The 27,857-nt window shown below is 42.1% G+C and overlaps 1 protein-coding gene across 1 annotated transcript in view; it reads left to right on the forward strand.

Moving 5' to 3' along the window:
- CALN1 (calneuron 1) overlaps positions 1–27,857 on the forward strand; it is a 419,060-nt gene that overhangs the window by 190,996 nt on the left and 200,207 nt on the right. The window contains exon 3 of the mRNA XM_069486834.1: positions 8,768–8,911. Coding sequence (XP_069342935.1) covers positions 8,768–8,911 — 144 coding nt within the window. The remainder of the gene's footprint in view (positions 1–8,767; positions 8,912–27,857) is intronic.

The raw sequence follows: 27,857 nt of genomic DNA on the forward strand, positions 1-27,857 counted from the left end.
TTTAGCCCTCCTAGGAGAATTCAGGGTCTCTGACCAGGCTGGGCTTCCTTGCTGGTTCCTGTTCTAATTTGCTTTGTTCTTTTACCGCTGGGGGATTTTCCACTGGCCTTACCCTACCAGGCATGCTGAAGCCAATTCAGCTTAATCTGTCAGGACATAAAATTTGGGGACAGATTAACTCTGTTCTCGTCCTTGCACCCTTAGAAGTGCCCCTTGCTTTCCCGCTGTCTTGTGCCATTCTAGCTTAAGAAAGAAATTACTGTTTTTTCACAGCCTGAGGTAGTTCATCTTTGTCAATAGAATTTCACCACCTAATAAGTTACCAAGATGTTCCTTTTTCAGAATGCCAGCTAGGGAAGGAAGAATTATTTTTTAATGAAAAATGTGATTTTTGCTGTGAGGTAATGACAAAGGGCCAGGAGTGTGGCATGCAGGGACACCTGAGGTACGCAGTAGCATCATCCTGTCACCAACCCCTCAGCCCTGAGCACTGGGCCTGTGACTGGTTTTCCCAGCATGGCCTCCTACGCGCTCCAGGGGTTGCCGGGGATGCCCTTTGGCAAGATGGTGGCCGGGCACCGTGAGTCTGGGTGGGCGTTTGTGGGGGCCCTGCTCAGCATGGGGTTCCCACCTTACAGCACACATTCAGCGACTGGCTGTAGGTCTAACACCCGCAGTTAACTGGCAGGGAGGGTTGGCTGCCATTGCCTGCTCTAGGGTGGGAAGCTTGGTAGGTGCTCAAGGTGTGGGTAGAGAAAGAAAGATTTCTCACGCAGAGATTAGGATATATAAAAGTAAAAAAAAGTTTATTTTATCTTCTTAGAGGAGAGAGAGAACAAGAGAGAGAAAGAGAGAGAGTAAGGGGGGAGAAGAGAGCAGGGAGACAGTGGCATCCCAAAGAAAGAGAAGGGGTGTTGGCCCTGAGGCTGAGTGGCTCGCTGATTTTAAGAGGGATGAAGAGAAAAAAAAAAATAGCGATGGCTGTCAGTTGTCAGTTGATAACGAAAGTGGTGGCAGAGTGTCGAAGTCCAAGCATTGGTTTCCCCACCTTTCCTTGGAGACGGGATTATCACAGGAGATGTGACTCTGTTCTGGAGATATGGTCCAGGCCTGGAGCTCGCACCTTGCTGCTCACTCAGGAACTCTTCAGAGTGCAAAAAAGCAGATTCTCAAAAAACAATTTTAAAGAGAGATTTACATCTCTTTTCCATCTGTTCAGCTCCTTTCAGAAGTTGTGCAAGACAGAACTCGTGCAGGGCGCCTGCTAGGGAGAGAACTCATAGGATTGATCTTTAACCGTTACTGGGGAAATTGTGGGGTTAAGATTTTCCTGCTATTTTTGCAAGGCCGTCCCTTTCAGCCTGCCCTCTCCGAAAGGCCTCTCTGCCATGGTGACTCAGTCTCACCTCTTCCCAGTACGTCTCCCCAGTGTTCATGGTCTCAGCCTTCGCTCCTCCAACTCCTTTGTGTCTTTTTTCCCTCACGTAGATTTTTAAGTCCTCTAAGCCTCCCAAAGTCCTTTGTGAAATAAGATTCCATTTCCAGACAAATGCAGGAGGTGCCTCCGGGGCTGGGATGGGCTCAGGGGTGGCTGAGGGGTGTCTCTCTCCAGCCTTCTTCTCAGGTTTGAGACTGGAGTAGAAGCACAAGTGAGTATTTATGGAAACGGACGCAATCACACTCAAATAACAAAAATCCTAAGGATTGAGAATCCCTTAACTCTTTCAAAGTGTGCCCAGAAAAAAAAAAGCCAGGTTAAAAAAAGTGAGTTATACAAAGTAGCAGTCTATCCATCATCTATGTGGCCTGTCTCTGAGTCTCACATTATTATATATTCTATATAACATATACATATTGTGTGCTACATATTATAGATTACATATATAAATAATATATTATAATGTCCTATATTATTATATATTTATTGTATATACATATGTGCTATAGATTGTATATTACATATGTAATATAATGTCCCATAGTAGTAAATGTGGGAACACTTCCGAGCTCCTGTTCCCTTCCCAGTTTCCTCCTCCTAACACACTTCCCTCCTCCTTGAGGGCCTGTCCCCTTGCTCTCTGAGGGCCTCTTGGGGGCCCTGCCCCCATCACCTCTGTGTTCCCTAATTACTGAAATCAATTGGTTGTATTTACGGACTGATAGGTTATAATTAAATTATATCTCATTCACAAAAAAACCCTCACTGGGATTAAACTAGCATTTTATATGCAATTATAGTCATTTTATCCCCGTTTTGCATTCTTGTTGTATTGTCACCATCACCTGTCTCCAAACTCCAGCCAAGTGTTTGCAGCTGCTGGCTAGAAGCGACCACCTGGGTATGGCTCAGGGCTCTGTGCTCAGTGTGGTGAAACCCCACTTCCCGTCTCTTTGTGACAGCCCGTGCTTCCTCCTGAATCCTCTCTCAGACAATGTCATCACTGCTTTCCCATCACACATACTAGAAACCCCAGCATTGTTCTCAAATTCTCCCTCTTCCAAACCCTGACGCCTGAGTCCTCCCTGAGCACCGTCCACTCTACCTCAGAAAAGCCTCTCGGACCCTCATCCCTTCCACGCTGTCCTCTGCCAGGGTGCAGACTGAGCCCCCAGCCCATCACCTCCCCCTTGGACTCTGTGACGGCTTCTCATCTCTTGTTCCAACCTGAGCCCCCTGATACCTGAGCCCTTAGTTTGAAAATCTGATCCTTTTTGGTTTTTCTTTTTTTTAAATTTGAAGCCCCTGAGGGCTTCCTGTGGCCTGCATTGGGGGTCACAAACTTCAACTCTAAAAGGCCATGGTGTAAATATTTTAGTCTTTATGGGCCAAACAGTCCCGATCAGTGATTCCATTCTACTGGTGTAGCACAAAAGCAGTCAACAACAGACAGTGGACGCAGACATATGGAAACGAATGAGCATGGTTGCATTCCAATAAAACTTTATTTACAAAAAAAGGTGGTCAGCTAGACTTGGCCACAGACTGTCCTTTGCCAACCCCTGGCCTACAGAGGAGCGCCCAGATGGACCTGAAAGCCCTTTGTGATCTTGCCTTAGTGTACTTCCTCACCCTCATCTCGTCCCTCAGTGTTTCTCGTTTCTTCAACCCACCGTGCAGCCAGTATCGTAGACGTGCCTTTGTCTTGGAACATTCTCCCCACTCTGCCTCCTTGCCCCTCTCTCCATAGCCCTAAAATTCAACAGATTAAAGTGTGATCCCCAACAACCCTTCTGCAGAGTTGTCCCTTCATCATATGACTTCCATGGGAGTTTGTATAGACTTGTATTATTGCACTTGTCATTCTTGCTTATAAACATCTGGTCACTTCTTGAACCATAATATAAGCTTCTTGCAGCCTGGAAAATTTCTTTTGCTATTCATCTTTCCTAGCACAGCATCTGGTATATAATAAGTAAACAGCAGCTCTTTATGGAATGAATGACTATATTAATGATCTCTAAATATTCTTTTTTTTTTTTTTTTTTGCTTTTCTTCAAGAAGGTGGAAATCTCTTTTGTCATTGGCTCAGTCCCTGCCGGATTATTTCCTCTGAATAAAGACCTCTGGCTTTGTAGCTCATATTTTCTGGTGCATTTGCATTGGTTTTTAATAATTGCCTTGCCTAGCCTTGCTGAACTGCATCTGTCTCCAGTTTTGCGATGTCTTCATGACACATTTCATCAGAATGCATCTTCTTTGTTAATAGAGCCATCACTCTACGCAGTTGAAACACACATTCTTCCTAAAGATACATTTCTGTGGAGAATAAACAGATTTGCATCTAACAAGAATTGAGATAGGAAACATTGTTGTCCTTCGCTACTGATTTGAGGTGGCAGATTGGTCCTGTAAATTTCAGCTGGTTCTTCAAGGCCAGAACATTAGCCATACTGACCCTGGCTGGTGTCTGGACTTCACCGGATCCCTGAGAAATGAGTCTGTTCTCTGCGGTGGCTGCTGTCCCTGCGTGAGTTGGCTGTACCCTCAGGCTGCGTCACGGAGCTGAGGCCTGGTTCTCAGAGTACCCTGGTTCCAGACACAGGTAGTGCTGGTGGTGGTGGCAGATATTTTTTTAAGAAAAAAGAGTTACCGGCATAATGAGAAGTAAATCTCTCGGGCTCTAGAACAGGATTGTTTCTTTTCAAGGCCTTGCTTGGCTCAAGACCATCTGCATCTCTTTAGGGAGGAAAGGCTCGGATCCCTGCGGGAACGCGGACGCTGGTTCTGGGCGATTCCGTATGTATGCGGTGACTGTATTCCTTCTTTCAGAAGATGTGTCTTACCACGTGTCCTTTCGTACGCCACACAATGACAGTTGGGCAGGTTCCTATCGCCATTACACAGGCTCCTTTTGTGGCCCACAAAGGCATCTTGGAGGTGGTTGAAATGCCAACCTGTGCCTCCTGTGCACATGTTGCTTGAGATTGTGGAGGAAAATTTAATTAAAGCTCCAAAGCACAGCACGCTCACAGAACTCTGAAGCACAAGGGACGTTCGCTCAGAGAGGGGATGAATTCCAGTGAAAAGCACACAACACGACCGGGCTGTTCTTGAGAACTCGATCTGTGGCCCCCACTTGTCAAGGACGGGAAAGTGGCCAGGGCCCACTGCCGCCGCGGGCTCCCGCCTGCTGCCACTGCCTGGCTGGTTTTATGGGCGTACTTCTCACACCCTGTGCTGCTATTAAAAATAAAAATGAGGCACACGTGACATGTCTCTCTCAGACTGCAAGACCCATTTCCTTCTAATAAGCCTATGGTTCGCCTGGGCTTCCCTCATTCTGGAAAGATTAAATCTCCAGAGGCTAACATTGTGGATTTCTAGTTTTGTGCTTTTTTCCCTCCTCTCTCTGCTATTTTGAAAGAAAATGAAGGTAGTGAGCTTTGTCGGCTTCTACAGACACCACGCAAATTCCTTACCTGGGGACCAGGAGCGATATGACATGCAAACAGAAGAGGACAACTTTGTCCTACTTACCTGCGGGCCACAGCACAATTCACTATTGCAAGGATGTGGAAACAACCCAAGTGCTCGTCAATTCATGAGAGGATTATTAAAATTTGGTGTATGTATACAATGGAATATTACTCGATTATAAGAAACGACAGTGATCTAGCACCTCTTATATTTTCCTGGATAGAGCTTGAGCCCATCCTCCGAAGTGAGGTATCACGAGATCGGAAGAATAGGCTCCACATGTACTCGCCATCAAATTGGCACTGACTGATCAACACTAAGGTGCTCACACGGTAGTAATATTCGCCAGGGATTAGGGGGTTGGGGGGGGTAAACTCACAACCAATGGACGCGGTGAGCGTTGTAGGGGGAAAAGGCACGCCTCAAATCATGGTTTGGGTGTGGCAAAGCCATAACATGTAACCAAAATGTTTGTACCCCCATAATATCAAGAAAGAAGAAAGAAAGAAAGAAAGAGAGAGAAAGAGAGAGAAAGAAAGAGAGAGAGAAAGCAAGAAAGCAAGAGAGAAAGAAAGGAAGGAAAGAAAGAAAATAGAACTGTGAGCTGATACGTGCCTGCCCTGCCCAGGGTGGGACTGGAGGCGCCGGCCTGCTCACAGACCGGAGATGGAGCAAACCGTGGGCATTGGAGGCCTCGAAGGAGCAGGCCCCTTCCCAGCAGGGCAGTTCTGGAGTGACCCCCGTCTAAGGTCTGACTTGCTAAATCCAGCAGCCCCAGGGTGAGGCAACTCTCCCTGGTCGTAGCCCAGGCAGCCAAACGGGGGTCCTAAGGCTCAGCTGCGAAAGCCCCACTTCCAGGCCAACTTCTCAAACACCCCCAACTAGGCTCCTCTGGGGTGTCCAGTGTAAGGATGCAGGTGGAAGTTCACGAGATCTAGCATTCTAGAACAGCCCCGAGAGTTCAGGATTGAATCAGAAGGGATGGGAAGTGGAGACAGTGTCTTGGGACGGAGGGGTCCATCCTGCAGCTGGCTGCCCAGCCGCAGACCTGTCATCCTCTGACGTTTTCTACTGTTGCACCGTATGTCTGGCCCCAGCACCAAACCCTGCTACAGATGCTGGAAGGAGATCCAACCTCACCCATTTTACAGGTGGGGAAATTGAGGCTGAGGGGTTGCAGGGCAGAGCTGGTATGTCCGCCTCGTGGGCTGACTCCCCCTTCAGGGGGCCCTGCCTCTGCATCCTCCTATCCTCCGCGGCTGGGGATCTGGGCTCAGGGCGCATGAGGTCTTGCTCTCTACTCCAGTGTCTTTGAGTGCTGTGCACCATGACCCCAAGCTGAGCAGCGGCTCTTAGCAATTTTCAGCCCACCCGGGACTTGGCAGGAAAACATATGGCCATTGTAGGTAATCTTGGGCATATTTTGTTGATGAGAAAAGCCTAAAAATGCAGACAGACTCCTTGATTCAGAATTTGGACTGGACTAAAATTGGTTTCTGTAGCATCGGTGGAAAGAAAGGGTGGTGAACAGCAGATTAATAGGGCATGTAAGAGAACACAGCCTCCCTGTTCTTCTCTTAAACACTTTAATGATGTCCACGGATCCACAGAAAGAGGGGCTGGAGGACCTCAGGGATCCTCATGGCCCACCCAGCTCATTTCACGCATGAGTGACCGAGGCATCCGGCTTTGGCTGCAGACCTAATTAGCTAATGCGCCTGGCCCAGAGCCGAGGGTCCCGCTCACAGGCCGGTCTCCTCGCTGCTGGAGCCCACGTTCAGTCGCAGAAAGCCTTCAGTGTGCTGGATTAGCATCGATAATGAATTTGCTGCTAATACTTGATCCTTATCCATTCAGACTCGTCTTCCGCTGGACAGCCACCTGTCTACAGTGTGCGGGTGGAAACATACAAAGACGGAAGGAGTGTGGGAGGAGCTGACAGCTCAGAGGAGGAGCCAGTCATGGTGCTTCTAAATGGGTGTGCCAGGTGTCACGTGAAAGGAACGGGTGACCTGCCCAACGGTCAGCAGAGAGGGAGAGAACTTGGCTATAGTGAGCAAAGACATTTTTATGGAATCGTGGCCCCTGACTTGGACCTGAAGGATGGATATATGGTTTTGGCAGGGAAAGAGGAAGGGAAGATGTTTCAGGTGCAAATACTGGATATGACAGTGTAGAAATCTGAAAAATAGCGTCCCCAAGAGATCAGGTCCTAATCTCTGGCACCTATAAATGTTGCCTTGGAAAAAGGTCTTTGAGGACCTGATTAAGTGAAGGATCTCGAGATGGGGAGATTATCCTGGTTTATCTGGGTGGCCCCTAAAAGCCAACACAAGTGTCCTTCCAGGAGGGAGGCAGAGGGAGATTACAGACACAAGAGCAGAAGGCAGACGTTGGAGTGACGCGGCCACTAGCCAGGGCGTGCTGGCAGCCACCAGGGGCTGGGAGAGGCAAAGGACGGCTTCTCTCCTCGAGCCTGCAGAGGAGCCCAGCTCTGCTGACACCTTGCTTTTTATCTAGTGATACTGATTTTGGACTTCTGGCCTCCCAACCATGAGAGAATAGATTTCTGTCGTTTTAAGCCACCAGGTTTGTGGTAGTGTGTTATAGCAGCCACAGCAAACCAATGCAGGGAGAACAGAGCCTTTCCCAAAGCGTGTTTGGGGAAGGCTGCGTAGTGCAAGGTATTTGCCAAGAGCACTGTCAGCTGTCTAGTGAGGTCGTGAGTAAATGGGGCAGACCGTTAGAGCCAAGTGCCTTGTATTAGCTTGAGGAGTGACAGGAAGTTCCTGTGTGTGTCTTAGCATCCTGATTGGAGCACAGGGCTGAGGGTGAGAACTATCACGCCTGGTGGGTCATTTTTATTTCTCTGTGTTTATTAGTATTGTACCTAATAGGAAGTCAATACTTGTGGCACGGCACGGTGAGTGATGGCAGCTGCCGTATCTGGGCCAGCACTGGGTTTATTGATGAAAAGTCGAAGCTGCTCTAGGTCTGGTGTTTTCAGATACGATTGATGAACCTGTCCTCTGCAAACTGTGACCTCGAATTCCCTGTGCCGTGCATCACAGGGCTGTGACATGTTAGGAAATGCTTGGCCAACCCAGGACTAATAGCCACAGTGGCTTTGGAGGAGGGGACTGTGGGTGGAATTCAGAGCAACGCTAGTTTGGGATGAGAGGATGGGGGCGTCTCCTGCCCAGCAAAGGGGCCCTTATTGATAGCAGAGTCAACTTCTCTGCCAGCCCGAGACAAAGTGATTAAAGATGCCTTTTGAGCTTTCATGACACTCTTATTGATCTGAGGTTGTTTATATCCATAAAACACCTGTAAATTAGAGGAATGAAATAAAAACAGCAGGATACTTAATTCCCATCCTCCTGTGAGGTTGAGAAGCTTTCTGTACGGCTCCCGCAGCAGCAGGGATCTGAAGGATGTCGGCTGAGGGGAATCTCATTCTCCTTTCCTCCTAAGGGCCGAAGTTAAGAGGCAGTTTTCTCCTCGCAGCTGAAACCTAGTCCTTATCCTTGCTCGGAAAGTGTCCTTGGCTGACATGGTTTTCTGCTGGGACCACGGTCTAAACTGTGTGCTCATTACAGTGTTTGAGGATGCTCACCCGCCTCCTTTCTTTCTTTTTATTCTCCCTGTGCTACCCTCCTTTCCTCTCCTCTCTGTTTCCTTTCTTCTCTCTCTTCGTTTCTTTTCTTTGTTCTTCCTTTGGCCTCTCTTTTATTTAACATCTCACTGTTTGCACAGCAGTTAGGCGTCATCCGTGGACGATCACCAGTAACGTCAATGCAATAAACCTGGCCATGTGACCATTGGGCTTTCTTTGCTTTCCCCTTGCAGAAATCCGAGAGGCCTTTCGGGTTCTGGACCGCGATGGGAATGGCTTCATCTCCAAGCAGGAGCTGGGGATGGCCATGCGCTCCTTGGGGTACATGCCCAGCGAGGTGGAGCTGGCCATCATCATGCAGCGCTTGGACATGGACGGTAAGACCTGGAGAGCCGCCTGTCCCCTGACACGAGCCCCTGTCTCATCAGCGAGACCTTGGGTGTGACAGGGGCTTTGCACTTTGAGTCAAAAAACTTGGGTTTGTGTCTTGCTTTCCATTTGGGGAGTGGAAACCTACACTGGAGTGAAGATGGAGGTCCCGCTGGTGGAGCAGTTAGGGCATCCCCTCCCCCTGGCCTTTTATTACATTAAAAATCAGCTTTATTGAGATAGAATTCACATACGATAAAAGTCACTCATTTAAAGTTTGCAATTCCGTGGCTTTTAGTAGATTCACAGATATGTGCCACCGATGCCACAATCAATTTTAGAATGTTTTCTTCACTCCATAAAGAAACCTGCACCTCTTAGCTGTCGCACCCCAATGCCTCTAGCCCCCCCCCAAGCCTTGGGCAACCACTCACCTACTTCCTGTCTCTATAGATGCCTTTTCTGGACATCTCATGCAAATGGAATCATGTAACGTGCGATCCTTCGTGACTGGCTTCTCTCACTTAGTGCAGTGTTTTCAGAATGCTACTGTGTAGCCTGTGCCTCTACTTTGTTTCTTTTTATGGCCAAATCATATTCCATTGTGTGGACATAACAGCTTCTTTTATGTCCGTTGTTTATACACTGAGTCTCTGCATACAGTCTCGCCGGGAAAATGGATTTCAAGGTTTTTGAAAAGTTTTGAAAAATGACTGCATTTGATAATCTTTAAGGTTCTTTCCTGCTCTAAAACCCTAAGCTCTACCCCAACCCCCTGTGACCATTCTGACATTTAGATCCTGCCTTGGCTAAGGGTCCAGGAAGGAGGCTTCTTATTTTGTTTTGTCAACACACACTCTCATGCCCCTGAAAAGCAGCTTGATTCCTGGCATAGGGGTCCAGGGTGGTGGGCTCCAGCACTCTCAGATTGAGCTTGAAGTACAGACCAAGAAACGGGAACCAGAGGAGGCGGACAGAACATCTCTTTGGAGCACTAGACCAAGGTCATGATGGGGAGATGTTTGCTTGGCCTACAGCCTAGTTGCAAGAGCACGGTTCTCTGCTGTTATCTTGCTGGACTTGTTGAGTGGATGATAATCAGGGTGACCATATGGTGAAGGAACCCCAGTGCCAAACACCAAGTGCAGCTGTAGACATTTATTTTCTGGTTCCGGACAGAGATGTTCTATCTGGGGTATTCAGTTGTACGAGCCATGCCAGCATGCCCTCCCCACTCTGACTGATTGTGACTCACCATGTCTTTGCAGGCCTGAGTTGACCTTGCTTTGTATTTTAGAGATATTTCTGAAAAGCTGGAGCAAAGCACATACTTTATAGCAAAATCTCTCTTCCATTGGCTTCCATCATCATTTCAGTGATACATTTATAGGTAAAAAGTTTCCTCCTTAAAATAGTAAAAACCTTAACCCCCAAGGTTTGGGCTTTTGATTCTTCTCATGCAATTCCTATAATAAAACCTAGTCAAATGCACTAAATGCAAGTGGAATTAGCAACTTTAATAAAAATGAGTTTGGTTGTTGTAGAGAGTTATTCCTGTAGTTATTCCTGGTTATGTCCAGAAGTTTTTCCTATAATTGTGGGAGAGTCATTTCTGCAATACTTAAGGGTCTTTATCATAGTTCATCCTTGTTCTTTGTATATTCTCCCATTGGACCCCAGCTCATGGGGGAATTTCTACATTATTGCAAATCCTCCCTGATCCCATGAGGGCTCCTGTGATGATATTATTCGAGGAGCCCGACAGGACTCAGCCAAGAACTCCGTTTGGAATGCAGTTTAGGAGATTTCAAGTTTCACCAATTTATTTGCAACTCCTCATACTCAGCTACCAATTCTGACGGCAGAACCTCCAAGCAAATCTTGTAGAGAATTTCTGTTAGTTCCTTTAACAAAAGCCCATGTCATCAGCTATTTTATGGTGACCCATCAGATAAAAACACATTTATTTATTTTTGAAGTACAGCTTCCTTGAAGTTTTGTTTTGTTGCCTACAAAAGTTTTTGCACAAAGCGTATGAAAACAACGCAGCAATACAGGCAAAAGGAGTCGCCTGCACCATTTATAAAATCCCCAAGTGTAAAAAGAGCTAAGTGAAAAATGCCCAGTCTGAGGTTGAAATGCACGTCTTTAAAGGTGTTTTGTAAAAGATGCCAGTGAGTGAAATTCCGCGGGTCCCAGGTTCTGGATATGGATGGATTGAGTGTTTTCCAGTGTCCTTGTCTTAATGGGGCCTTTTGAGCTGTTCTGTTAAAAAAAAAATAAAATCAGGTCCTAATTATATCCTTCCTTCCTCGCTTCTGTAACTGGGGATACTCCACAGAGATTTGGGCCTACCTAATTAAGTTTCTCTTTGGCTTGGAACATGTGAAATGGCGGAGAATTTTATGGGGATGATGCCAAGAAAAAAAGGAGTGTTTGGTGCAGGGCTTAGCATTCTTAGCTGTGAGATCCTGTGCCTCCCGGCCACATGCCCTGGTGTCCGGCAGCAGCAGGGGAGGAGATGGCGCTGTCCCCGTCCACCCCACCTGGCCACGATTAGGAGCAGGTCTGGCCCACACACCAGTCTTCTCTTTCTGGGGTCCCTGCAAGGCTGCCCAACAGTGAAGTCATACCTTTGGCACGAGGCCCAGCTGGAACAAGCCTGAGTTCGTCTGTACGGCCCTGGTTGACACATGAGGTTTCCATTAGGTGGCTCCTTGGGAGAGGGCTGCCTCGCTGGCTTACACATGTAACAGTCACCTCCCTGGATGAGGGATCTCGCCTGGATTTCCTGGGCACAGACCCAGCCAGACAGTTACAGAGGACAGAGCGGAAGGCAGGCAGGAGGGTCTGGGATTGCTGAGTGTGGGACAGTGGTGAGACTGACTCTGTGTGTGTGTGTGCACGTGTGTGTGTGCATGCGGGCGCCAGTGCACACATGGGTACCAAGTGGGCTGAACTACTGCTCAGAGTTAAATAAACAGAAACCTCAAACTTCTGCCCAATGCCCGGGGGCTTCCTCTTTGGCCCATTACTGCAAAGGTTCTTTCCTGGAACTTTAACTCAGTTCTTCATTCCCCTCCCCTTTCATCAGCCCCTGCAGGTAAAGTGGTTTTTAAACTAGCCCCAGCTGGGGACCAGGATCCAGCAGCCCCAATTCTGGAAACCTGCAGCTCTTCTCCACGAGGCTGCTTGAGACAGTTAAGCCCAGTTCCCAGGGCCTTCATTGCTTATCAGGAATTGACTGCATATTAGTTGTGTATCCTCCTTGGGAGAATTGATAAAATAGCCACTGAAAAAATTATCTCCAAAGCTGAATTCTTTTATAGAAGCAGGTAGTGAATGGCTCTTTGGAAGTCACATGGGCTCGGCCATGCTCCATTTGCTCCGTGGTCCCCACGGCAGCTGCTTGGGCTGCTCAGAGCTTCCTGCGTCATTCACCGGGGAATAAGGGCTTTGTGTGGTCAAGACCCAAGGGATATTTGGGACTGCTTTCTGCATTTTCAGTGGTTTCAGCAACCACACGGCTGGAGCGAATCCAGCTAGCTCTGCGAATAGTTTCCTGAAGCAGTTGAAGCAGGACGCGTTGTCAGCAGCCCAGCCGTTGCATGTCCCACTCGGTTCCTAACGCCACCTCTGCTCTTCCACGCTCCTCGCCTCCCTGCGCTGGGAGAGCAAAGTCCTTCTTGGAAGCAAACGGAGACCTGGCCTCTTCCGCCTGTATTTGCCTTCTGCTCCTCAGAGATGTAGAATCTCATGCAAGTCTAACAAATGTGTTGCAGCTTTGAAATTCATTCTCATTTCTCAACATGTTTGTAGGTTTTTTGTTTTGTTTTGTTTTTTGGGTTCATTGCTGCCTGGATGGTGAATTTAATTCAGTTCAGGTCAATTTAAAAGGGATTTATCTGGTGTCCAGTATGTGTGAATTTGCTTATTTTTTGGTTAACAAGATTCACTTTTGGTTCATTTTGACACAAACCGCTGAGCTGCATAAGAACAAAATCATGGCCCGAGTCACAGGAGAGGACGGTTTGCAGTGTCCCCATTGTTAGCCCGTGTGTCCACATAGTCCCTCCTTCAACTGCCCATTCAGTGAGAGTGTTCGTCCTGTGCTGATTAGTCATATTAATGCGACTTTTCGAGCAGTGCTCACTTCCCCTCCGTCAGACACTTCAGTGCCTGACTCGAACGCTCTGGAGCTCGGACGAGGTCTATTTTGTGACACAGAGCACACACTGCTTTCCCATGCGTGAGGAGGGTGCTCGCCGCAGGCCGCATGGAGTGGAGCTAGCCGGCAGGAAGGGAGAGCGGGTGGGGTTTAGCCTAAAGCAGAGCTCCCAACCCGACTGCACGCCAGGAACACCTGGGCAGTGTGTGGAACAACACGGACAAAACCAGACCGGCAGAAACAGAATCCCAAGGGCAGAGCCCAGGGCCTGCATCCTTCAACAGTTGCTCAGGTTATCGTGCAGCAATCTGTTGAGGCAATTAGGGGATCGCTGGGTAAAAGGAAGATCTTTGGCTAAAGAGAAGCCACCCAGCCTGCGGCTATTTGTATGAGCAAGAAGGCCTGAGTGGGGCCGGGCGCGGTGGCTCACGCCTGTAATCCTAGCACTCTGGGAGGCCGAGGCGGGTGGATCATTTGAGCTCAGGAGTTCGAGACCAGCCTGAGCAAGAGCGAGACCCCGTCTCTACTAAAAATAGAAAGAAATTATATGGACAGCTAAAATATATATAGAAAAATTAGCCGGGCATGGTGGTGCATGCCTGTAGTCCCAGCTACTCAGGAGGCTGAGGCAGGAGTTTGAGGTTGCTGTGAGCTAGGCTGATGCCACAGCACTCTAGCCTGAGCAACAGAGTGAGAGTCTGTCTCAAAAAAAAAAAAAAAAAAAAGGGAAGGTCTGAGTGGGAGGTGAGTGGCTGAAAGGCAACAAGCAGATTTTCCTCTGGACCCTGATGAAGGAAGTAGACAGTCTGTCCTTAGGGGTTCAGTTGCCTCTGCCCCAAGCAGGTGGCCCCCACGTGCCTGCAGGTGCCGAGGCCTCCACGTGTGGTCCAGGCACCAGCAGACTCAGCATCACCCGGGAACTTGTTTAAAATGCTCTGTCTCAGGCCCCACCCCAGACCTGCTGGATCAGAATTTTTCTTTTAACAAGATTCCCAAGTGATCAATATACACATTAAAACATGAGAAGCCCGAGTCCAGGGCACACTTGGAGAAATGGAAAGTGAACCCAATTACGTTTCCTCCTTTGAGGGTCTTTCCAGTGGAGCGAAGGCCCCCCCAATCTCCTGCCAGTCGCGTGGTGCGTGGGGCTTTGTAAGTTTAAAAACTCAAAGTAATTCACAAAGTCACAAGTTTTGGTGGAGAACAATGCAAGGAAAATGTGTCTCCAAATGCTTGTGTTTGTGAATAAGCCTGATTAGTGTTAAACTATTTTGTATTTCATTCTGTTAGTGAGTTATTGCTGGATGTTTTGCCGTCTGACTGTGGTAAGTTTTAACTGGGTAATTAATGATAAAAAACATTTGTGCAATGCTCGCCATGCCCCCAGTAATAACACTGGGTGACAATAATACTAGCTAATACAGACAGAGTATCCAACATGGGCAAAACACTGTTCTAAAAACGTTATTTGCTGATTTATTAGTCCTCACAATAGAGTTAGGTGCTAACTATTATGAACGTCATTTCATGGATGAGAAAAGTGAAGTACAGAGGTTTCAAATAACTTGCACGGGTCATGCTACTAGTAAGAGCCATATGGGTCTGAGATCTTAGCCACTTGTCTTGTAGATGTATTATTCTTTCTATGATTTTAGTGGATATAGGTCACTTACGGTGACAACAGGGCATTAAGGCAGTAACTGAACACACACACACACACACACACACACTCCTGGGGCGTGAATACCTTGGTATTTCAAACCTGTATGTGAATGTTTGCGTTCCCAGTTACTGTTGCCAATACATGTCCAGAAACATGGGTTCTCCTGAGGTCGGCTCTGGTTGGGCGAGAGGCCGCCGCCGCGCTCCGGATCATCCCCGTGTGAGCGCGGGATGCGTGAACTGAGGACGGCGTCTCTGGCTTTCTCATTGTTCTGGTGAAGGGGGAGCCCTTGAGGTCTTCCTGGGATATGTAGTGATGGTGGATGTTCGTGACAAACCACTCCAACACGCCCGTCTCCCTGAGCAGTTCCTTGCTCTGCAGCGTGCCAGGGAAAGCCTGCCCTCTCCGTCCACTGCCAGCTTGCCACACTGGACTCACGTTCCAGCCAGGGACTGAATAGACCGAGTCACTTCCAGCTACTCCAGCCAACATGCTAGAAACAGAGTTTCTGGTATGCGCACCTGTGTCAGCAAGCACGGCCGTGTCCAGTGTCACAGGCTGTCTTCCCTGGTTGAGCACCCCGGGGTCCATTGTCACACCTGTCCCCCAGGTTTATGCTGATGTAAATGAGCTACATCTTGCAACTCTGTGTTCTCTCCTGTCAGACCTGGAACTTCTCCTGGGATGTGCTGATCTGATTCCAGTCGTGGCGTTAGAGACAGTGAAACTTGGTGGGAACAGATCTTGGAGAAACAAGCATCCCCTTTCAAGACAACTGTGTCTATGACAGGTCTTCGAGGTCTTTGACTTTATCTCGTCTGACTGCAGGGAGCTATTGGGACATCGGGGATCCCTGGGGATGACTTAGTTTTCTAAATCCACCTAAATATCCCTACTCCAAGTCTGAGGTCTCACTCCTTTCCAATCAGGACCTGGAATTTCACATAGGAGACCTGATGAGTCTGATTTCAACTTATAATTCTATAGACCACACAATTAAATTTGGGGTCTTCCTTGCAGTTATAAGAAATCAGTGACTATTTTAGGGCCATCATGGAAGAACTCTAGCTCTCTGACTGTGACTCAAGCTGAGAATTTAATGGCCTGAGCTTGCTTTTTCTTTCAAGGGCGTTCGGAAGCAGACAACTCACCCCACAGTCCTTCGCATCATTGCTATCATAAAGGTCAATGGTAGGAGACACTTGGGTCTTCGAAAGCCTTGCTTTCAATAATTATTTTATTCCAAGAAACCACAGATGACATTTAACTAATCATGATGCCGGTGCCTGCCATAGATACCAGAATCCCGTATTCCACTGGCAAGGAGGTTAGCACTTCATTTAAGATTAGAGATACACAGGCCTGTCTTGGAACCACATTTAGGAAGTTTGTTTTCTCTCTGGTACCACATACTGTACCATCGTGAATGCAGAAACCATGCTGGCTTTCTAGAAGGGAGATCACTATGTGAAAGATACGAAACTGCAAAATTCTTCATCATAAATGACATTTTTCTCAGGCAAGGTTTACCAAAAGGAATGTATAAAAGTGCCTGTCTTAGAACACCCTGACCAGTATTGAACATAATTATTTCAAAAATCATTGTTAATATGATTGGTGAAAAGTTGGGACTTATTTTGCTTTAACTTATAAGTGTGAGGAAGAATTTTTTATATATTGAGTGATTTTATATGCTCATTTTTTTTCCTTTTGTGGATTGCCTACTTTCTTTTTAGATCTGTTTTAGTAAGGATAGGCTGAGTCATGCTGCAGTAATAAATAATACCCCCAAATATCAGTGGCTTAAAAGCACAAAATTGAATTTCTAACTCGTGCTGTCTGTGTATTATGGGTTGGCTGAGTCTTTTCTCTGTGTCTTCCTAACTCTGGAGGCCTGGTAGGAAGAGGCTCCAGCCTGTATGTGCCTCTATGGGAGCTATGGGAAGGGAAAGAGACCAGGTGAATCACACAGTGATTCTGGAAGTTTTGTCACTTCTATACACATTTCATTGGCTAAAGCAAGTCACGTGGTTATGCCTGATATCAAAGGGTGTTGGAAAGTACAATCCATCTATGTGCTCAGAAAGGAAATATGTGGTGAACACCACTAATGAGGACTTTAGGATTTTAGGCTTTTTCTTTTTTTATTAGAATGCCATATTCATTGCAAAATTTTTATCTCAGGAGGAATCTTTAGCAATATAATGCATAGGGCAAAACAATTATTATGGGAGATTTTGGAAATTCCTTTCAGATTGGTCAAGTAAGTAAAACTAAGTAACAATTTGAATGACATCGAATGTGTGTGTGTGTGTGAGAGAGTGATATAAATTTTGTACCCTTAAAAAGAGAGTAGCTTTTTTTTTAAGCAATTCTAGAAATTCACAAAAACATGTCTATGTATCAGGCCACAAAGGCAACCTAATTAAACTCCAAAGGACAAAAATTATAGGCACATTCTTTGTCTATAATGCAATAAACCAGAAATTAATAACAAAGTTTGAATAAGAATCCCACCCACTTAGAAATTTAAAAATTAAAAACCCAAAACCTCTCAATCTAATGAACAGATTCAAGTGCTGATTCTTTGCAAAAGAAAAGCAATAAATTGACAAAGATAGCATATTTAATTAAGAATGAATGTGTTATCACTGAAATAAACTAGATATGAAAAATAAATGTGGGAGATTTTTAAAAAGAATACTTGATACAGTTTCATGTTAATGCATTTGAATATCTATGTGAAATGGATAGTTTTTTTTCTGGAAAAATATAAATTATTGAGATTGATTCAAGCTGAAGTCAATAGTCTAAATCAGAAGTCACATACTTGCAGCCTACCAGCCAAGTACAGCTCCTAGCCATGTTTTATTTGGCCCATATGCCATTTTATAAAGCAGAAAATCTCACATTAAAAATCCACATTTTTCTCTCCTGTTAAAATATTGGAGAATTTGGCAAGATTAGACCTGCATTCCTTTGTTGCAATAATTTAGTGGAGTTGAGTAGTAGCTATCCCTGCTAGGTAGGGCGTATGGCATAGTCTCCACTGTTTATTATTGTTTTAAACCTGTCTGCTTTGCTTTTGATGAGCTGGCTTGGTCTCCATAGGTTTTGGAGTTTGGGACCCTAACCTACATGCCCAGAAATAAGGGAAACTTTTACTGTTGTATTTTCATCTTCATTTCTCCCTCTCTCTCTTCTTTTCTTTTTTTAGAGATAGGGTCTCACTCCGTCACCCGGGCTGGAGTGCAGTGGTGCGATCATAGCTCACTGCAACCTGGAACTCCTGGGCTCAAGTAGTTTTCCTGCCCCAGCCTCCCGATTAGCTGGGACTGTAGACATGCACCACCTAATTTTTCTTGTTTTTTGTAAAGACTAGGTCTCGCTATGTTGCTCAGGCTGGTTTTGAACTCCTAGCTTCAAGTGATCCTCCTGTCTCAGCCTCCCAAAGTGCTGAGATTACAGGCATGAACCAATGCGCCTGGCTTCATTTTTCTTAATTGTAGGGAATTGATTTTTTTTGTTTGTTTTTCTGTTTTTGTTTTGCTTATTTGTTGTCCATTTCTAGCTGCTTCAGTAGATTACTTATTTTAATTCTTCATTATTTAATAATTAAGGCAACTAGGGTGAAAAATTGGCCACTGAGAAGAGCTTCAGTAATATCTCCCAGCTTTTGACAGTTTTGATTGTTTTCTTTACAATATTTTATTGTAGTTTTTAAAAATTCCCTCTGCTACTCTACAAATTTTATAGGAAAGTATTTTATAATTCTGAGTCACTAGGATTTTTCAAGTTCTAGTTTACATTTCAATATTCTATTTTCATTGCATTGTGGAAAGTAAGTATGACTTGCTATTTGCTAAGATTTTCTTATAAGCAAGAATGAGATGCACTTTTATGAAGGTACTGCCTCTATGGTATAAGGTTTTTATATATGCATAGAAGTTATCTTCACAGTAACTATGTCCCCTCCACTGCTATTTTTGGTTATTTTGTCCAAGATGAATTACCGTGATGTGTTGAAGTCTCCCACATAATGTTATGTTGCTTCCTAAGTTTACTTCACCAGTTTTTATTTTAATTTTTGATGCTCTGTCTGCCCTCATGGTGGATTTTACCTTTTACCAATGTAAATGTTCTTTAAATGCTTTTGATTTCTGTTGATTTTTGCCACATAACCTTTTTGCTTGTGTTTGCATAGCATGTATTGTTGCGTGCAGTGGTCACCAGGCCCCTGCACAATTGTTCGGTTTCTTCTCCTTCCAGGAACACGGCGCTCAATGCACCACCCTTTTCTGTGACTTTGTTAGGGGGAAACTTACACAATCTATATCATTATGTTTTCGTTTTTAATTACTCAGAGAGCCTTCTTATTGGTAAGCTTAGCCTATTTATGCCTATTTATATTTATTTCAGAACATTTAGATTGAGTCTTCATTCTGTCATTTTGTTTTGTGCTGGCTGTCATGTGTACTTACTATTAAATTCTTCTTCTTTTATGACTATAGTATTGTTTGACTTTAAATATTATCCTCTCAGGTGTTTGGAAGTTAGATATCTTACTTTTACTCTCTCTAGTGATGGCCATAATGTTTGTGTGAACTTACCTCCAACAGCTAACATCACTTGCAAATTAATTATACTCTCTATGGAAGATGAGAAGTTAAATGTTCTCTCCTTCCCATTTCTATTCTTTGTTAATTTTTTATGTTTTTTTACAATTTATATTATTTTCCCCTCCTTTTAAAATAATTTTTATTATTTTCAATTTTAAAGATATCAATTATATAACCAAATTTTTTTTTGTTTTGGCTTGACAATCAGGAGTTTATTTATGGAGACAGAATAGTTAGCAAACCAGAAAAATCTAGGCCATACATGTGCCATGTACTATATATAATGAATGATACATATGAATAATGCATGCACATACACGCTGGCTAGTGTCTTTCAACTGGCCAATGTCCATGAACAGTTTTTCAGAGGTCAACCAACTGAAAGTCACTATGTTGATTTTGTGCTTCTTTCCAATTGCTTATTTAATTGATGTCAACTGTCTTCATTAGGTCAGTTAACCTGACAAAATGATTGATTACTCTTTTTAAAAAAATTTTTTTTATTTCAGCACATTACAGGGATAAAAAAAAGCAATCATAAGCAAAAAGAACAAATTGGGAGGCATCAATTTACCAGACTTCAAAATATACTACAAGGCTATAGTAACTAAAACAGCATGGTACTGGCACAAGAATGGAGACATAGACCAATGGAACAGAACTGAGAACATAGATATAAAACCATCCTCGTATAGCCATCTAATCTTTGACAAAGCAGACAAAAACATACACTGGGGTAAAGAATCCTTATTCAATAAATGGTGCTGGGAAAATTGGATAGCCGCACAGCAGGAGGCTGAAACAAGATCTATACCTTTCAGATTTCACAAAAATCAACTCATGGTGGATAACAGACTTAAATCTGAGGCATGAAACTATAAGAATTCTAGAAGAAATTCTAGAATTTCTTGTTGGAAAAACTCTCATAGACATTGGCCTAGGCAAAGAATTTATGAAGAAGACCCCAAAGGCAATCACAGCAACAACAAAAATAAATAAATGAGACCTGATCAAATTTTATAACCATATTTGAAATACATATTTTGCCCGCACACTTAACTGTCTTTAGCACTTACACCCAGCCATATTTAACTCATTTTCTGTTTCTTATCTTTAATTAATATACAATTGTTCTGGCATAAAATTTCCAAAATTTCATTGTTGTTTTTTTTTTTTCCCCAGGAGGTTGACCTCAATCTTTAACATTCTTAGTATTGTAACTCTGACAATATCCCCTCATCAGTACTTACACATACACAACAACTGGATTAAATATAAAATTCTTGGGCTACAGCCTTTTTCTTTTAAAGGTCTGTGACTGGTACACCATTATTTTGGGAGTTTAATGTTAAGTTCGTGATAACCTACTTTTTTTTTCTTGTGAATAATCTAATTTTTTAGGATGTAATCATTATTTAGGAAGTTTGAAAATCTCACCAGTCTGTAGTCTCTTCTGTGTTGCTGTAGTTGTGGTGCTAGGTGTTCTAGGTGTTACGACTGTCATTGCTATGGTTACTTGGAACATGATTCACGCTTTCAAGTTTAAGACTGAGTTTTCTTCCTAGAAAACATTTCTTCCACACTTTTTTGTTTCCTTCTTTTGCACCATATATTTCAACCTCTCTGTGTAGTCTTGTATGTAGGTTAGATCCTGGGCTGTTCTTTCTCCATCTTCTGCCTTAGCCTTCTCTCTTTCTCATATATATTTTCTGCTTCACTACTTTGAGGTTTTCTAGTGACGGGTCTACTGAAGACTGGATTTCATTTCTATAACAAAGCTTCCTCATCTCTGTGCAGTTCTTTCTCATCACTTTTCTAACTTGGTTGATGTGATGTCTTCTCAGTGTTGTTGAGGACATAAACCAGATGCTCTTCTAACATTCTTTGGTAGATCATCCTTACTGCCAAACCTTCACTGAGTCCTCAGACAACTGGTGGTGGCTTTTGACTTGTGAAATCTTTTCATGGGTCTTTTGGTTTTCCTAGTAGAGGCAGATCCAACCTGTCTAGTGCCAGCTTAGGTCAGGTGAGGCCAGGCTTTGGCAGAGATGGACTTGGGACATCAGTTTAATCCCTTTCCAGTCCAAGCAAGAATGGATGGAGTGAAGTTATTTTAAATGGGTAATTTACTCAGCATCCCAGGAATATTGAAGAAGAAGCTGAATAGGTGTCTCTTGTAGTTTTGGTGTGCATGGGATCCATGTTCAAAATGCTCGCTGAAGTTTCTGGGTCTATTGCTATGTAGGGTCTCTCTTATTTTTCATTTCTGCCTTATTTTGGCGGGTAGAACTTTTAGATCAAAATTATGTAATGATGGTAATTTCAGACACTCTTTTGTTTCTGACTTTAATGGAAATGTCCCCAGAGTTTGAGTTTAAATTTGAGAATGGCATTGTTTGCTGTTTGAAATAGACATTATTATGGTTAAGGTAATATCCTATTCTTTGTTAAAAACTTTTTTGCTTTTAAATCAATAATGGTTTTTTAGTACCTTTTTGGTACCTGTTGAGATAATCACATAGTTTTTATTATTTTATTTGTTGATAATGTGTATTATTTAACTGTATTAACTAAAATTAAAAAAACCTCCTGCAGTTCAAGGATTATGTCTCCTTAGTTAAGGTGAGTTTCTCGCTCCATATCCTGTTGTGTTTGACTATTATTTTATTTTTTATATAGGTTTTGCAAATATATCCATAAAAATAATTGAGCCATTGCCTTTTCCATTTGCAGGTTTTTAATACCAAGGTTATGCTAAATTTATAGGTTATTTGATATGTTTCTATCTTTTTGTGCACTGGAAGAGATCATATAATTAACATTTTTGAATATTTAAACATATTCTTGGAACATCACATAAAACAGGAAAGAGTTTGGGGTAATTTTTTAAACAGTATTTAGTTTATATCATGTTTACTATTCAAGTGATCATTTTCTTTAGTGAATTTGATTATCTATTTGTTCCAGAAATCATCCATTTCTTTTTGATTTCAAAGGTATTAACATATATGTATATTTGTCATTCTTTTATATTTTAATGTCCTTTCATTCTATAAATATATCATCTTTGTCATTTCTAATTTTATGTATTTTTGTTTTATCTCTTTTTTCTTAATTTGATTTCCAGATGATTTTCCCTATAGATATATTTTTATTCAGAGAATCATATCACTGTCTTGATTAGTAGCATTAATAGTTCAGGTTTTTGGAGGGAGGATTTACATTGAAGATTTTAATTATGCTATTAGTTTTTTTAGTTTTGTTGTATTTTTTCTTATTTTCTTCTGCTTCCTTTTCATCTCAGCCTGCACCACCTGATTTTTACTTTTAATTAAGACATAATACAAATACTGTAAAATATACAGTTCTTGAGTGTTCAGTTTGATGAGTTCTGACAATTATATACAGAAGTGTAACTCATACCCTAGTGTAAAATACAGAACATTTATTTCTATTACCCAAATTAGTTCCTTGACAAAGAGATTTTTCCACTCTGTGGCTTACATATTCATTTCTCTATACAGTACACCCCCCTTATCTGCAGGGGATGTGTTCCAAGACCCCTAGTGGATGCCTGAAACTGCAGATAATACCAAGCCCTGTATATACTATGCTTTTTCTTATACGTACATACCTATGATAAAGTTTAATTTATAAATTAGGCACAGTAAGAGATTAACAGCAATAACTGTTGATAAAATAGAATAATTATAACAATTTACTTGAATGTGGTTTGTGAATGTGGTATCTCTCTCTCAAAATATCTTACTGTACTCACCCTTGTTCTTCTTGTGATGATGTGAGATGATAAAGTTCCTATATGACGAAGTGAGGTGAGTGACAGAGGCATTGTGATGTAGAGTTAGGCTACTACTGACCTGACTGTAAGTCAGGAGGAGGGTCATCTGCTTTGGGTGGTCCTGATCATTGGCCTTTGACACCATCAGGAGCAGATGACATCCATGACCAACGTGCAGCACAGAGACATAGACAAAGGGCTGATTCACGTCCCTGGTGGGATGGAGCAGGACTGCATGAGAGTTCATCACACTACTCAGAATGGCACACAACTGAAAACTTTTGAATCCTTTATTTCTGGAATTTTCCATTTAATATTTTTGGGCTGGAGTTGACCATAGGTAACTGAAACCGTGCAAAATGAAACCGCAGATAAGGAGGATAGTACAGTGTCTTTCCATCAGCAGACATTTTAAACTTGGATTACATCAAATTTATCACTGTTTTCCTTTCATGTTCAGTGCTGTCAAAAAATTTCTGCCTGCATCAATGTTATAAAAAATATTTTACTACATTTTCTTCTAGAAGATTTATGGTTCTAGCATTTACATTTACATCTGGGATCTATGTGAAAGTAGTTTTTATATATGGAGTATGGTAGAAGTTGAGGTTTGGTTTTCTCTGTACAAGTCTTTAGTTATTCTAAGAACAATTTGTTAAAACACCTTTTTTCCCCTCATTGAATCGATTAAGAACCTTGATCGGACATCGATTGGCCTGAATTGTGGCAGTCTGTTTTTGGATTCTCTATTCTATTTTTGAATCTATTTGCTCTATTTTGTACACTTAACACTGTACTGTCCTGATTATAATAGGTTTATGTTAAACCCTGAAATCAGGCAGTGCAGGTCCTGAAACTGTATTCCTCTTTTTCAGAATTGTTGCAGTTCTCCTAGGCCCTTTGCAGTTCCACATGGACTGTAAAATCACCTTGTAAATTTCATCAACAGAACTCCCTGGGTTTGGATCCCATGTGCATTAAATCTATAGATAAATGTTAGTAGAATGGAATACTGATAGTAGTAAGTCTTCCAACCTCCATTTCTTTAGGTTTATTGAAACTCTCTCAACAACGTTTTTTATTTTTTCTTTGCAGATTATTTACACATCTTTCATTAGATTTATTCTTAGAGACTTGATTTTTAATGCCATTCATTGTAAATTGTATTGTTTTGTTTTTTTTTTTTTTTTTTTGAGACAGAGTCTCACTCTGTTGCCTGGGCTAGAGTGAGTGCCGTGGCGTCAGCCTAGCTCACAGCAACCTCAAACTCCTGAGCTCAAGCGATCCTCCTGCCTCAGCCTCCCGAGTAGCTGGGACTACAGGCATGCGCCACCATGCCCGGCTAATTTTTTCTATATATATTTTTAGCTGTCCATATAATTTCTTTCTATTTTTAGTAGAGGTGGGGTCTCGCTCTTGCTCAGGCTGGTCTCGAACTCCTGAGCTCAAAGGATCCGCCCACCTCGGCCTCCCAGAGTGCTAGGATTACAGGCGTGAGTCACCGCGCCCGGCCTGTATTGTTTTTAAATTTCACTTTTCAGATCATTTGCTACTAGTATGTAGAAATACAGTTGTTTTTAAACTTGATTTTAGATTCTGTTATCTTGCTAGTCCAAGTAGTGTTTAATAGCTCCCATAAGATTTTCTACATACTTAAAGATGTTGTCTGTGTAAATAGCATTTTTAATTCTTCCTTTCTAATTTTTATGTCTTGTATATTTCTTTTCTTGCCTTATTCTATCAGCTAGGATTGATTGAAGTGATAAGAGGGGATATTTTTTGTTTCTTTCTTGATCTTAGGGTAACTCTTTCACCACTTAGTATGAAGTTAGCTGTAAGCTTTTTGTTTCATGGTTTTATCAGACTAAATTCCCTCTGTTCCAAATTGCTGAGCTTTTTTATCTTGAACAGGTGTTGACTTTTGTCAAATGCTTTTTCTGCAGCTATCAAAACGATCCTTTTTTTTTATTCTGTTAATGTAGTAAATTACATTGACATTTTCAAACCAACTTTATATTCCTAGAATATACCACACTTAGTCATGATGGGTTTTCTTTTTCAGACACTGCTGGATTTGATTTGCTAGTATTTTGATAAAGATTTTTGCATCTATGTTTTATGAGGTATGTTGGTCTGTAATTTTCTTTTCTTATAGTGTCCTTGTCAAGTTTCAGTGTCCGTTTAGCTGGCCTTATAAAATGAGTTGGGAAGTATTTTTTTCTCCTCTATATTTTGAAAGAGTTTGCTTAAAATTCATATTTTTCTTCCTTAAATGTTTATTTGAAGCCATTTAGACCGATAATTTTCTTTGTTAGAAGGATTATTTCCTCAAATTATACTATAAAACTTTTCAGTCATGCAGAAATGTTGAATAAATGGTAGTGAACGCCCAGGTACTCCTCACGTTGATTTTACAATATTATTTTTGCTTTATCATGTACTTATTCACCCCTCTCTCTGGAGGCCTTTTCAATGTGAAGTACTTTGAAATCACAGAGCTATTTAGATTTGCCATTTTTTTCTTGCATTGCCTTGTCACTTTCACAGTTCAAGAAATTTATTCATTTTAAAATGTAAGTCATCAAATTTTTTTGACATAAATTTTTTTTGCTGTCACCTGCCTAATCATCCTTTTAATATCCACAGGCTCTTTCATTCCTACTACTGTTAGTTGTTTTCACTCTGGTTTTCCTTCATCAGCCTTATTAGAGGATTGTCAATTCTCTGGAACATTTTTGAAAAAAAATTAACTTTGATAACCTCATTGTTTCCCTATTGTTTATTTATCTATTATTTATATATTTATTATTTCATTGGTTTCTCTATTGTTTTTCTATTGTTTATTTCATTGATATATGCTTTTATTTTTATATCATTTTCTTTAAATTATTGGTTTAATTTGCTTTTCTTTTTCTAACTTGTTAAAGTGGAACGTAAGACATTGATTTTAAACCTTTTCTCTTTCCTAATATAAGTGTTTAAAGGTTTAGTCACGTTCCATAAATCCTTTTTAAAAATCATAGTAAATTGTATTACACATTCAGAGAATTTGACCTAGTCTGAATAGAAGAAGGGGTGAGGCAGTCCAACCGTGATTGGAGACTTCCTTCACGTTAATGAAGGAGGCATATACCCATTTTACAGATGAGGAGGCTAAGAGTCAGATTTGTTTGTGCCTTGGCCAAGAAGCCACAGTAAATAATGGGGCCAAGACAGTAAATAAATAAGCCACCTCTAGTCTTTTTGGCTTCAATGCCCAGAAAACAGGGTAGAACTCCCACTCTACCCTGCTGCTGCCCAGAAGTGACAAACCCTGGAATATGGTAGCAACATGAATGACAGCAATGATGACAATTATTTGCCTCTGCAGAGTATTTGAAATTTTGCAATGTCCTCACCTCTTCTCCCTCATCTCTTCTGATAGCACCCTTGTAATGATCAGTATGGGTGTGTGCGCCCCAGCAGAGATGGACTGTGGAGAGAGAGGGAGACCTTGCTTGCTTTTCTAGGGTGATAAGAGACACTACATTCTCTTATCCAGATATTCGAGGTGTTTCTCACTCTGTCAAATACTCTGTCTCACTCTATCAAATATTCATATGATATTTTATGTAATCATTCAGTTTGAAATATTTTCTAATTTCCCACTTATGTTTTTCTTTCTTTTTGACTTATAGGCTGGTTAGGCATCATGCTTAGTTTCTATATAATAGAATATTTTCCTGATACTTTATTGTCATCATTAAATATCACCTGGATAACTGTTGTTACCATTGCCATCAGAAAACATTCCCTGTATGAGTTGGATATTTTGAAACATACTAACTCTTGTTTTATGGCCCAGAATATGATCTATGTTGGTTTCTTACGCACTTGTAAAGAATGTGGATTTTGCATTACTTGAGTATGGTATTCTGTAAATGTTAATTAGGCCAAGCTGATTGATAGTGATGTTCATATACTCTATATCTTTATTGAATTTTTTTTCTTCTCCTACCAGTTACTTTCAGGAGGTGTTAAATTCTCCAACTATGTGGGTTTGTCTATTTCTCCCTTTAGTTCTGCAACTGTTGTTTCATGTATTTTGATATTCTGTTTGTAGTCACACACATTTAAATTGTTATGTTTTCTTTATGAATTGATACTTTTATCATTATGAAATATCTCTCTTCTCTCTGATACTCTTTGTCTTGAAAGCCTACTTTGTATGATATAAATATAGTCACAAAACATATACTGCTTAGGGTGTGCATGGTTTACTTTTTTAAACTGTTTTACTTTCAATTTGTTTCTGTGTTTGTATTTCAAGTCTGTTTATTGGAAGCTGCATATAGTTGGGTCTTTCCTTTTAGACTGAACCAGTCAGCCAACTCTTTTTAAAATAGTGTCCATTTATAATGTATGAAATTATTGATAGGATTGGATTTAAGTCTGCCATTGATACATGTTTTCTGTTAGAACCATCTATTCTGTGTTCCTCCATTCCTCCTTTTCTGCCACCTTTTGGGTAAAATTAGTGTGTTTGAGTATTTCATTTTGTCCCTCCTATTAGCTATATTGCTTTGTGCATAAGCATTTAGTGGTTTCTCTAGAGAGTACAATATACATCTTGAACTTATCAGTTTTGCTTCAAATAATCTTATGCTACTTCATGAACAATCTAAGAATCTTACATCATATATACTGTCAATATATAAATATATGT

This window comes from Eulemur rufifrons, chromosome 14, assembly GCF_041146395.1.
Source record: "Eulemur rufifrons isolate Redbay chromosome 14, OSU_ERuf_1, whole genome shotgun sequence".
In the NCBI taxonomy this organism is placed as follows: domain Eukaryota; kingdom Metazoa; phylum Chordata; class Mammalia; order Primates; family Lemuridae; genus Eulemur; species Eulemur rufifrons.